Source organism: Triticum dicoccoides, chromosome 5B (assembly GCF_002162155.2).
Source record: "Triticum dicoccoides isolate Atlit2015 ecotype Zavitan chromosome 5B, WEW_v2.0, whole genome shotgun sequence".
NCBI lineage: Eukaryota > Viridiplantae > Streptophyta > Magnoliopsida > Poales > Poaceae > Triticum > Triticum dicoccoides.
In genome coordinates, this window is record NC_041389.1 from 56,775,564 (window position 1) to 56,787,736 (window position 12,173).

General features: G+C 49.1%; 2 protein-coding genes across 2 annotated transcripts; one reads left to right on the forward strand and one right to left on the reverse strand.

The window, feature by feature from the left end:
- The first annotated feature begins 11 nt into the window (after positions 1 to 11).
- LOC119307344 (homeobox-leucine zipper protein HOX33-like) lies at positions 12 to 6,005 on the forward strand. Its single transcript, XM_037583423.1, has 18 exons — positions 12 to 432; positions 1,631 to 1,799; positions 1,936 to 2,042; positions 2,127 to 2,217; positions 2,314 to 2,409; positions 2,489 to 2,602; positions 2,701 to 2,784; positions 3,037 to 3,192; positions 3,271 to 3,345; positions 3,462 to 3,568; positions 3,654 to 3,846; positions 3,981 to 4,169; positions 4,259 to 4,339; positions 4,425 to 4,559; positions 4,664 to 4,992; positions 5,080 to 5,185; positions 5,297 to 5,446; positions 5,578 to 6,005. Exons 1-18 carry the CDS (start codon positions 119 to 121, stop codon positions 5,728 to 5,730), a joined length of 2,649 nt encoding a protein of 882 aa, XP_037439320.1. The 5' UTR covers positions 12 to 118; the 3' UTR covers positions 5,731 to 6,005.
- Positions 6,006 to 8,890: 2,885 nt separating this feature from the next.
- On the reverse strand, positions 8,891 to 11,696 carry LOC119307345 (30S ribosomal protein S17-like). Its single transcript, XM_037583424.1, has 2 exons — positions 11,286 to 11,696; positions 8,891 to 9,527 (listed from the first exon to the last, which is right to left on the reverse strand). The coding sequence occupies exons 1-2, from the start codon at positions 11,445 to 11,447 to the stop codon at positions 9,375 to 9,377; spliced, it is 315 nt and encodes a 104-aa protein (XP_037439321.1). The 5' UTR covers positions 11,448 to 11,696; the 3' UTR covers positions 8,891 to 9,374.
- Between the last annotated feature and the right edge of the window lie 477 nt (positions 11,697 to 12,173).

A 12,173-nucleotide genomic window follows, 5' to 3' on the forward strand; every position in this document is an offset into this window, starting at 1 on the left:
GGCAGGGCGTGCTCACCCCTTCCAACGCCAACCACCCCCCAAGAAACCGGAAAGCGAACGGCATGGCGACCCCCCGCAGCGCAGCACGCCACGCTCCCTCCTCTCCCTCTCGCAGGCCATGACGCGCCACCGTCCTTGGCCTCCTTCCCACCCTCCTCCTCCTCCTCATCCTCTTCGGGTAACAGCGGCAGCAGCGGCGACCGGCACCGACGCCGGGAAGAAGATGGCGAGGCTCTCCCCGGGGGCGGCGGCGCCGCAGGTGGACACGGGCAAGTACGTCCGCTACACGCCGGAGCAGGTGGAGGCGCTGGAGCGCGTCTACAACGAGTGCCCCAAGCCCAGCTCCCTCCGCCGCCAGCAGATCATCAGGGACTGCCCCATCCTCTGCAACATCGAGCCCAAGCAGATCAAGGTCTGGTTCCAGAACCGAAGGTCAGCACCCGCTCCCTCCCTCTCCCTCTTTCCCTCCGATCTGGGCCGCTCTAGGTTTTGCTCTGCCGCTGCCGGGAATGCGGCAAGTCAGCTTCCTTTGCGTTCTGGAAGAGGTGCATTTTTTAGGGGGCTTGGATTTCAGTAATGTGGTTTTCTCGCGGAAAGGGGCAAGCTTGGGGAAATTTTGGGTGTGGTAGATTCTTTCGGTGGAGTTTATTTGGTGCCTTCTTTACTCCGTTCTTGCGAAAGTTCAAATGTGCCTCCGTTTTTGGGGTTAATTTTTGTGTGCTAGTTAAGTGTAAACGCCTAAATAAAGGACGGCCTCTGCCTGCTTGCTCGAATCTGGTCTTTGTTTAAGCTCTATTTGTATTCGAGCATCTTCTCAAGATTTTGACAAGCTCTCCACACTGATTTGGGCTCTGCACCTCCACTGTTCTTTGCCATTTGTGGATTTCGTGGTCAAACAACCTCACATGTCTTCCATTGGATTTATATGGGAAGATTTGGGCTCACTGTCACCCCCAAATCTGGGCTGCTGTTTTGGGTCTGCAATGGGTTTCCTCCAACAAATATTCCCTCGGGCATTTCTTGTTTCCTGTGCATCCTTTCCAGTTCGCCACCGTCTCGTGTGCTGTTGTTCTTGTTTACTGTGCTATTTTATTTAACTTCATTTCTTCTTATTATGTTATTTTATTTCCTTTCCTTTTGAATCTTCAGTGCATGTGTACATGTAGCACAACATTATTTTTTCTCTGCTTGCTAAATCTGTGTTAGAACATGAAGAAGAACATCACTTCTTGGCAGTATAGTTTGCTAGTATCACACTGTACCCATGAAGGGGAAACATGACCCAAGAATCTTCTACCCATTACAAAGATGTTGAAATCCAGTGTGGACTTTCACAGATGCAGGCACACACACACACATCACTGTCAATTAGGCAATGATTCACACATATCTGTTCCATTTGCATAGTAGTATTAACCATTTGTCTCTTTTGCAAAGGACTTTTTGTGCCTTGTTCCTGTTTGATTTGATGAGGCACGCTTTATGACATAAGGGGGGCACATCGCAGGATCTTGCCTTTGCCTAATAACAAGAATATCATTGTGTTAGAGGCCACCGCTATCCTTTCAGCACTAGTTTTGTCCAGGTGCGCGTGCCACTGAGCTGAAGTGTGTGGCTTTTCTTGTGATAGGTGCCGGGAGAAGCAGCGCAAGGAGTCCTCCCGCATGCAGACGGTGAACCGGAAGCTCACGGCGATGAACAAGCTGCTGATGGAGGAGAATGACCGGCTGCAGAAGCAGGTGTCGCGTCTCGTCTACGAGAACGCGTCGGTCAAGAGTCTCAAGACTAAGATCCACAAGGTGAGCTCACACTGCCCTTCTAGATGCTATGTGTGCTTGATATAGTTTCATGCTGTGTTGCTGATTCAGAGGATTCAATGGCTACTGCCTTTCTCATTTCGCCTACCCATGTTAACATTTTCTTGCAATCCTGCAGGCTTCTGCGGCCACCACGGACACGAGCTGCGAGTCTGTGGTGACGAGTGGTCAGCAGCAAGCCCTAGCAGCCCCGCGTCCGCAGAGGGATGCGAACAACCCAGCTGGGTGAGTGCAATGCCCAGTCTCATTTCTTAGGTAAATCGGGCTTGGTCGATGCAAGTTTGCTGAGATGCCGTTTGTCTTGTGCAGTCTTCTCGCAATCGGTGAGGAGACCTTGACAGCGTTCCTGTCCAAGGCGACCGGAACTGCTGTCGAATGGGTGCAAATGATGGGAATGAAGGTAATGCATTCATTGTATACATATGATGGTAGTGCACATAGTGCTGTTTTTCTACCAAGTTTGTTCTAACCGCTCTGAACTGGAACTTGGTTACAGCCTGGTCCGGATTCCATTGGAATCATCGCTGTTTCGCACAATTGTATTGGCGTAGCAGCCCGAGCTTGCGGTCTTGTGAGCCTTGAGCCCACAAAGGTATGATGTTGCTCATTGCCATTGCTCCATGTTTACCTTACTGCAGTCATAAGGCAGCTCCTAACAAGCTTCGTTTTAGGTTGCCGAGATCCTCAAGGATCGTCCATCTTGGTATCGCGACTGTCGTTGCGTTGATATCCTCCATGTTTTCCCTACGGGTAATGGTGGAACTATCGAGCTAATCTACATGCAGGTGTGTATCTGCTCAGAAATGAGTTGCAGTTATGTGTGCTTGTTGCTGTACTAGTGGATCTGTTCGTGTTGATGATCATTGCCATTTCAATTTCTTAGACTTATGCACCGACGACATTGGCGGCACCCCGCGACTTCTGGACACTCCGCTACACCTGTGGACTTGATGATGGCAGCCTTGTGGTATTAAACTGATCTTTAATTGCTTGTTATGATCTTACCTATAAGTATACAAGCCTCTTGTTGTTGCTGTTGATTGTTGTTGGTCTTTGTCATGTTCTGATTGGGCTCAATCTGTTTGGATGAACATTATTACTGTGACTTCCAACTGTAGTGTAATGATTCTGTATGTAATGGTGCTTTTACTGCTGTTTCTTCAAAGTTGCAGTAAGTACCCCACAGTGTTGCTTATAATGTGATGCTGTTGTTCTGCAGATCTGTGAAAGGTCATTGACTCAGTCCACGGGTGGTCCATCTGGGCCTAACACTCCTGGTTTTATCAGAGCCGAGGTGCTCCCTAGTGGTTATCTGATTCGACCATGCGAGGGAGGTGGCTCCATGATCCACATTGTGGATCATGTTGATTTGGATGTAAGTAACAAAAATGGCTTTCATATCACTTGAATACTATTCCAAGAAATGCATCTTATAAATTCTATGTATTTATAGGCTTGGAGTGTGCCTGAAGTCCTTAGACCGCTCTATGAATCTCCAAAGATCGTTGCACAGAAGATGACTATTGCGGTATGTATGCCATTAGTTGGCCTTCTGTAGTAAAGCTGAATTTGTTATTTTACAGATGCACCAGGGACATATCAGGCAAAGGTTTTCTCGTCATGCTAATGGCTCTTTATGTGCAGGCACTGCGACACATCAGGCAAATTGCGCATGAATCAAGTGGTGAAATCCCCTATGGTGCCGGGCGCCAGCCTGCAGTTCTCAGAACCTTCAGTCAAAGGCTCAGCAGGTCAGTAACATTAGAATGGCCATGTGGTCTTCAAGCCATCTGCATTTGTCTACAATGTCTCTAAACTCATACACTGACTTTGCAGAGGCTTCAACGATGCTGTGAGTGGATTTCCAGATGATGGTTGGTCTTTGCTGACGAGTGATGGTGCTGAGGATATTACCATCACAGTAAACTCATCGCCAAACAAGCTTGTCGGATCCCATGTCAGCCCCTCCCCGCTCTTTTCTGCTATCGGAGGTGGCATTTTGTGTGCAAAGGCATCAATGCTAGTGCAGGTATTTACTGATACTCCATTCAGTTTATAGACCCTCTTTTTACATAGACAATCTTCATGCTTGTTCAGTTGTTCCGCATCACCAGAATTAGCCCTCCTGTCATATTTAACCAAGTGTACTTCTGGATAATGTAGGATGTCCCTCCTGCTTTACTTGTGCGATTTCTGAGGGAGCATCGCTCGGAATGGGCTGATCCTGGCGTTGATGCTTATTCTGCTGCCTCTTTGAGGGCCAGCCCATATGCGGTTCCAGGTTTAAGAGCTGGTGGGTTCATGGGAAATCAGGTTATACTGCCACTCGCACACACCTTGGAGCATGAAGAGGTAACGAGTTAATTCAGCACTTTCTCAGTTCTCTCATCATAGTGAATTGCCAGTATCAGTGTATCAAGCTAGATTCCTTTTATTTGCAGTTCCTTGAGGTCCTTAGGCTGGAAGGACATGGTTTTAGCCACGACGAGGTGCTTCTTGCACGAGATATGTACCTTCTGCAGGTATGGTATTTCTCTGACTGTTTCTTCAGGTTGTTATATGGTTGCTGTGTCCTGAGTGTGTGATGATATTATTTTGAAACTGCAGCTTTGCAGCGGTGTTGATGAGAATGCTTCAGGCGCTTGCGCGCAGCTTGTCTTTGCACCTATAGATGAATCTTTTGCTGATGATGCGCCTCTGCTACCCTCAGGCTTCCGTGTTATACCACTGGACACAAAGACGGTTAGTAACATTTGATCAATGCTGCTATTATATTCCTAAGCCTCATCTTGTTTTAGTTGTGACACTATTAAGTGCTAACTAGTTGATTGTAAACTGGACTGCAGGATGTGCCATCTGCCACACGCACACTCGATCTCGCGTCCGCCCTTGAGGTTGGATCAGGTGGAGCTTTGCGTGGTTCAGGTGACTCCCCAGGTGGGTGCAGCACGCGATCGGTCCTGACCATTGCCTTCCAGTTCTCATTCGAGAACCACCTCCGCGAAAGCGTGGCAGCAATGGCAAGGCAGTATGTGAGGGCTGTAATGGCATCGGTTCAGAGGGTGGCCATGGCGATAGCTCCTTCTCGCCTCGGCGGCTCGCAGATCCAACTGAAGCACCCTCCAGGCTCTCCCGAGGCGCTTACACTTGCTAGCTGGATAGGAAGGAGCTACAGGTAAAATAAAACCCTCTACGCGGCCTTATCCTGAAATCATGTATGCTTCTGTTTGGCCACTGTTTCTTAAGTTGTGGAAACCTGCAGGGCTCACACGGGGGAAGAGATCCGCTGGTCGGACACTGAAGAAGCCGACTCTCCCCTGAAGCTCCTGTGGAACCACAGCGACGCTATACTCTGCTGCTCTCTGAAGGTGATTTTTGTACTCAGTTGTTTTGCCTGTGCTGCCTACTTCAAAAGGAATGAAAAGATTTCCTGTACTGAAACCACCACCTAACCTTGACAATGTGTTAACCTTGGTTAGCCTGCTCCGATGTTCACGTTTGGTAACAACGCGGCCCTGGATATGCTGGAGACGACGCTGGTGAACCTGCAGGACATCTCGCTGGAGGCGATCCTGGACGATGAGGGGCGCAAGGCGCTGTGCGCCGAGTTCTCCAAGGTCATGCAGCAGGTAACTTCAACTAACCAACTGACCAGCAGCAATGCACCTCCTACTATGTATCATCTCTTTCAGTAGTGAGTAGAGCAGCACTCCGCTGGTTACAGGACTGACTGAACGGGATGTTCCATTTGATACAACAGGGTTTCGCGTACCTCCCTGGCGGCGTGTGCAAGTCGAGCATGGGGCGGCAGGTGTCGTACGAGCAGGCGGTGGCGTGGAAGGTGGTGGGCGACGACGTGGCGGGCGCCCCACACTGCCTCGCCTTCATGTTCGTCAACTGGACCTTCCTGTGACCGCCATCTACCCATCTGCTGCTTGAGCAAAAGACCTTCCTGTCGTCTGTCCGTTTTGTATGGTTCAGTTATCTATCTATGTACCCATCCTAGCTATGGTATGTATGGTTTGCATCTTTGTTGAGAACCTGATCTGAGGTTTGTTGCCGTGAACCGAAACATAGTTGGCATTCCTTCCCGTGTTGATCGGGAACAAGACCTATGTATGTTTGTGTAACTGTCAGTGATGAACCGAACAGTGGCTTGCGGTTCCTGTAATTTGCTTTGCGTGCCCACCCCTGTGCCTTGCTTGTGTCAGGTCATGAAGGTGACAAACTTATCTTAGGATAACTTAGTTCTAGTCCCAGGTGCCAAATGCAAAATGAGACGCTAAAAATCTAATGAAACTAATTTGGCTTTGTAGATGTTGGTACGTTTTTCTTTAGATTTGGTCGAAACTAAAATAAGTTTGACTTAAAACAAACCTAGAACTTCAAGTGTTCTGTAAGGGAGGGAGTAGTTTTGAAATGCCTTTTTCATAAACTTGAGTTCCATTCTATCCACTAGCAATCCCCGCAGAAACAGAAGTGTCAGTGTACACCTGAGCTCGTATGCTCCTGTCAGGAAGAGCAAAATCCGAAAAATCACCAAAAAGACAAATAGGTCTACTTACACGCAAAGTTGATGGCATTTGTGCTGGCCTGGATGAAAAGAACAAAACCAATGCTCCAGAAATGCTTTCAAAAAAGAAAAGGACAGCCCGGTGCATGAAGCTCCTACTTGCGCAGGGTTTGGGGAAGGGTCCGACCATTTTGGGTCTAATGCACGCAACTTTTCCTTACATTTTTACAAGAGGTTGTTTTCAGGACTTGAACCCGTGGGTCACAAGGCAATAGCTTTACTACTGCGCCAAGGCTCCCTTTCCAAAAACAGCCTTTTTGAAGCATCGTCTTTTTGCCTAGAGCATTATGAAAGTTTTTTCTTTATGAAATTTCACACATAGGTGAAATGCTCCTAAATGATTGTTTTTTGTTTTTCACTACTTTTTTATTTTATTGTTCATACGGGCACATTTGCAGCTGGAGTAGATATCATATCATCCCTAGAATGGTAGAACAATTTTGTGGTGCAAGACAAAATTGTTCTGAAATAGTTTGTCCAAATTGTGGCAATCCACCCATCTTGATGTTCTTGATCAAGATGGGAATGGTCCTGGCCTTGGATCTGGCCCTGTGGCCCCAAGATCAACATGTGAGGCCATGAGTCGGCACATTTCATCAGAAAATTTGTGGCTTCACTGGTCCATTGGGTATACGAGGCTGATCCAAAATTCAGCGAATTCACGCTTATTCTCCTGGAAAAATGCGGTACACCACCAAGCTGCAAGAATGGAGTGGTCTTTACCAGCAGCCAATTTTTTTCCATGTATGCAGTCTACGAGATTGACAAAAACTCCTACACATATACGCAGTCTACTACAGAACCAATACTGAAACTAAGTTGCACTGGGAAGGGAAGGAAGCAGGCAAGAGTGAGCACAATTCGGAGACCGGGAAGGCCACCGGGACAGCGAGGGGAACAAGACGGCGACCGGGACGTTGCTGCGGTCATTCAGGCCAACTCCACCGCGCGACCCTATCCTGTCCGCCCCGGTCCGTTTGGAGTAAAAGGGACAAAGAAGACGGCCCAGCGCGCGACGGCCCGGATCCATCCTGTCCGTTTCGTTTTGTGTCCGGGCCGATCCATTTCGAGCGCAAACTTGCGCCGGGTTTGGGTCGCGGCGGACACCAAACGGACGCGCCCTCGTCCGCGTCGGGGCCGCGTGGCAGGCGGCCACCTACCTTCCTCCCGCCCACATCAATGCGCACGGGCGGGCGGCCCTACCTGTCATCCACACATGGAAGGGTCGCCGTTTGCCGGACGGCCCCACCTGGACGAGCGGCAATGGGACGGCTTGGAGGAGGCCATGGCACTGTCTGCCGTCGGCGACGTGGCCTTCCCGGAGCTGCAGATGGCGGCCTTGACGGAGGAGAGGAGGGAGGACGCCATGAAGGAGCCGGCGGCCGCCTTCCAGCAGCTGGTGGGCACGGGGTGGGCCTGGTTCTGCACTGCTCCGGAGATGGCCGCCGGCTAGGGCGTGGACTGGTGCGCCACTCCGCCGCAGTCACCGGAGCGGGAGGGGTCGCCACGGGAGGAGGTGTTGCAGGCACCTCCCGCCGTCCAGCCCGCCCCCGTCTACCAGGCACCGCACGCACCGCCGGCCTACGTCGACCTCGTCAGCAACGACGACGACACCGGCGGCCAGTGAAGAGCGCCACGACGACGGCAACGACGGGCACGGGCAGGAGCGCGCCGGCGGCGACCGTTTTTTTTCTTTTTATGTTTATAATTATTAATGTGACGAAACTGGGCAATTTTGTGGCCATGGACCCCCTAACTAAGTTTTATCTTTTATTAAACTGCGTTTATTTTTTTTTTTAGTCATTTTTTTATGTTTTCTTTTTTTTATTGTTTTTCTGACACGGACGTGATTTGGGGTGCGGCCGCGCGGTGGGCGCACGCACGACCCAATGGACACAGCCGGACACGAGCGTACCCATCGGCGCCCCAAAGGGACAAAATCCGGCCAATCCGTCGTGCGGTGGAGTTGGCCTCATTCTCACCGTGCCACCGCAGCACCTCCTCCTTCTCTTGCTCCCTGGCGACGGCGGCGTCCTTAGCATCTTCCTCACATTCCTTGCAACTAGTGCTCCCTGCCAGGGATGTATTTTACCATAGTAATGATACTCCTATACATAAATAATGTGAAAAACTTGTCACGGACAATAAGCCTACCAAACTAGAGAGCTAATTTGGAGGCCAATAATAATTAATTTTCCATTCTTTTTTTTCCACAATGAGAAATGTGACAAAAAGGGAGATGTGGAAACATAATTTGGCTCCGCCCAGGTTCCAACCGGAGACCTTCAGTGCGTTAGACCGACGTGTAACCAACTACATCACGAAACCTTGGTGACATTTCGGTCCAAAATAGTGAAAAGGCAGAGAAATCCACTAGCCTTACAAGATGATCCACTAATTGAAGCATCTAATTGTTTCAGCTGGAAAATCATACTGCTAATATGCTTAAATAAATAGCCTACTGGCCCACAAGAAAAAAAAACCATTTGAAGAACAAACGATTTGCAAGAGTGGTCCACATTAACAGCATATATTCAAGGGCGGGTACAATCAACAAACGTGAGCAAACTTGAAATTCTGCTGCCAGGAATTCAATGTCACCAGTGGACAGCAACAGCAAGCCACAATGAGCACACTAGCTACCGGCGACATCCAATGGTTGGCAGCTCTCTCCCATGCCAGGGTCTCAGCTCTGCCATGGACGCCACCACCATGTATGGAGAACTATCATGAAGAAATGCTTAAGTTGAACCTATGAATTTTGCTGGGGCAAGCTCAAAGTATAGGGTCCAACATAAATTCTCGGTCACCAAGTTTCAGACCGCAAAGAAATAAACTGATAAGCTGAACATGATGAGCACCACAAAAAAATAACATTTTGTAGCAGCCGTTGTTTATTCGATGAGATGGTTCTCTGGAGATGCCGTCAGTCAGTAAAGAAGAGACATTCTGAAAGACATGTGTGTGTTTGCGTCTGAGGATCTTTAAACAGATGACTTGCTGCTACTTTGTTGAGTTGTAGCACCAGAAGCTTTTGGTGCAGGTGGCGGCGGAACATACATCTTAGCTCTTCGAAGAACCTCGGCAACAATCCAATGCTTGTTTTTGCTCAATGGCCTAGAAGGATCCAGCCTAACCTGGAGAGATATTGATGCAGCCATTATAAGAAGAAAACTGTTCAGGTTTATGTCACCTTGCGTGAATGAATCATAGAGCAAAAAAGAACACTAGCCTCCTGTAGGCAGATAAAAAGAATACACCACAGGACAAAACGACACGAACTCGTTAACCTATTCGACAGAGCAACTGTATAACTTTTTGAATTCACGATCACACAAGCTTCTTTATACCAAACCGCTCGTAAAGTCCTCTCTTCAGCAGAAAACATATCATGAGCAAATTGCAGAGTCACCGCCTTAACTGACGTGATATTCACACAACACCAGGTCCAAGCATTCTTTTCAAATGGAACCATGGTATCTTAGAATATTATGAAGGATGGAAGGAGAAAAAAACTCCATTACTGTAATGACAACCATCATCACTCAAGTGTTCAAGAGGCAATATTGTTTAGTGTTTACTCTAAAGATCGCGAGCAATAATTGGGTTTCTCCAATAACCTAGCTAGCTTAATGAAACTTGTTCTTACATGCATAAGAAAGTCCGGCAGATCTATCTTATTTAAAGTTTACAGAAGAGAATATGCCAAGAAATAAACTGCTCTGTTTCAGCTGATAATATTATAGGTTGAGTAAAGCAATATAAAGCAGAAGTGCCATTATGTGACATGTCAAAGACCATGTATTGATGTCTGAGGTGTTGCATCTCCCCTAGATGGCGCGCCAAACATGGAATTGGCATTACAGAGGTGTTCTGGACGCCCAAATTAGCTCCCTGTAGTTAGGCCGAATCAGTCCTTGAAAGAGCATCTTGTATGCAGGGGTTGCTGAATACTGCCCATTGGTGGTCCACTTCCATTTAATGTCATCAGCCGATGTAGGATCAAGCTACAAGTCTCGTGTTATGCTCCAAAGCTGCAGATATTCCCTCAGCACTTGCAAAGATGGGTTTCTCTTGATGCATAATCCATTTATTATTCAGAACGGCCTGCTGCAGCGTTAGCTTAAAGCCAGAGCTGTGCTTGAAGAGGTTTGGCAGTAATTCCTTGATGGGCATCCCCTGGTACCAATGAGTGTGCCAGAGCTCTGCAATCTGCACCCAGAAATGGCGCTGCACCTCTTCGCCCAATGTCCATTCAGTGTGGAGACTTGGTTTCTCATTGGACAGCGTTTTCACTGGAATATCGCTGAGCCGGAACCCGATGAGCCAACCTTGGAAGACTGGTGGCTTTGTGTGGTGAGACAAAGCCACCAGAATAATGACTAACTGCCTCACAATATGCACCTTGTGGCAGCTATGGATGGAAAGGAACGCTAGAATCTTCGGGCACCAGAGCAGCCCTGCTGCTGCTGCTGTTCTAGATGTTATCCAGCAAGAAATAGCCGCCTGGAACAAGGCCGGCCTAGTAAAGGGCAACGTGGTTACCGCCTGATTAGCACTTAGCCTAGGTCTTTGTCACTTTGTAAATATTATGGCGACCTTACTGTAACTCAGCCGTCTGGCTTTTCTATTAATGAAATGAAATCAACGCTCGTTGTTTATCGTCAGAAATGGATATCTATCTACTGGAGTAAAAAGCTGGTAACTGTGCTAGTAATAAATCTGCTATATTCCTTGGATGGACCTCCAAATTTCTCAGAGAGAAACATGTAAACATAGTTTGCATAAGTAAACATTAAAATTATCATCATTAAGATCTAGGATAAATTCTAAGAGGTTGGATCCAAAGGCCGATGTTGCAGACTGGCTAGAAAGGTTAGGGGTTACTGACATACCCTGTCGCCGATGTTGCAGCCTTCGGCCTCGTCGTGCGCCATGAACTTAGAGGTGCGCTTGACGTAGCGGTTGTACACCTTGTTGTGGAAGAGGCGGTCGACCGCCACCACCACCGACTTCTGCATCTTGTTCGACACCACGATACCCACCACTGGCTTCATCTCCGCCCGCTGATTAGAGGCGGCAGCGGCGGCGACTGAAGAGGTGGTCGGGGGAGACAAGAGAATCGACGCCGCCTGCGCGCTGCGGTGGTCGATTCAAGGGCGAGGTTGACGGTTCGCGGCGGTGGGGAGGGCGGCCGCCGGCGGACGAGGTGCTCTGCGCCGTCTCCTGCCCGTGGCGGCTAGGGTTGGATGAGGTGCTGTGGAGGGGAGGGACAGATGCGCGCTCGATCGAGTCACTCGGTGGTGGCAGACTGGCAGGTGTCCGTGATTTCTCCCGATTCCCGGTTTTCGAAGAGCTCAGCCGTCGCCCCTCCGATCATTGACCGGTCAAAAAAACCGGACCCAAAACATCTCAAACTGACCTGAAAAAGACCGGGCTGACCGACAACCCCGTACCAGCTAAAATATGGGGGAATATAGAAAGCCCGTCCACGCCCGTCACGTCAGGCTGACACCCTAGTCCCACACGAAAACACTTCGAAACTCGTCTTCTGTTAGACCGAAGGCATCGCGTGGTGCCGCTCTGGTGGCGTGTGCTATTTAAGCCGACCGCCGACCGCCGGTACCGAAACCCAACCCGTCCATATTTCCTCCCTCCCGTCCGCAGGCGCCGCCACTTTCCACTCGCTGACTGCTCGTTGTCCGCCACCACGTCGTTGGGGTAAGGAACTATCCATATCTAACGCCGGAGCGCCAACTGCAGCTCCTTGAGTAGATTCGGGC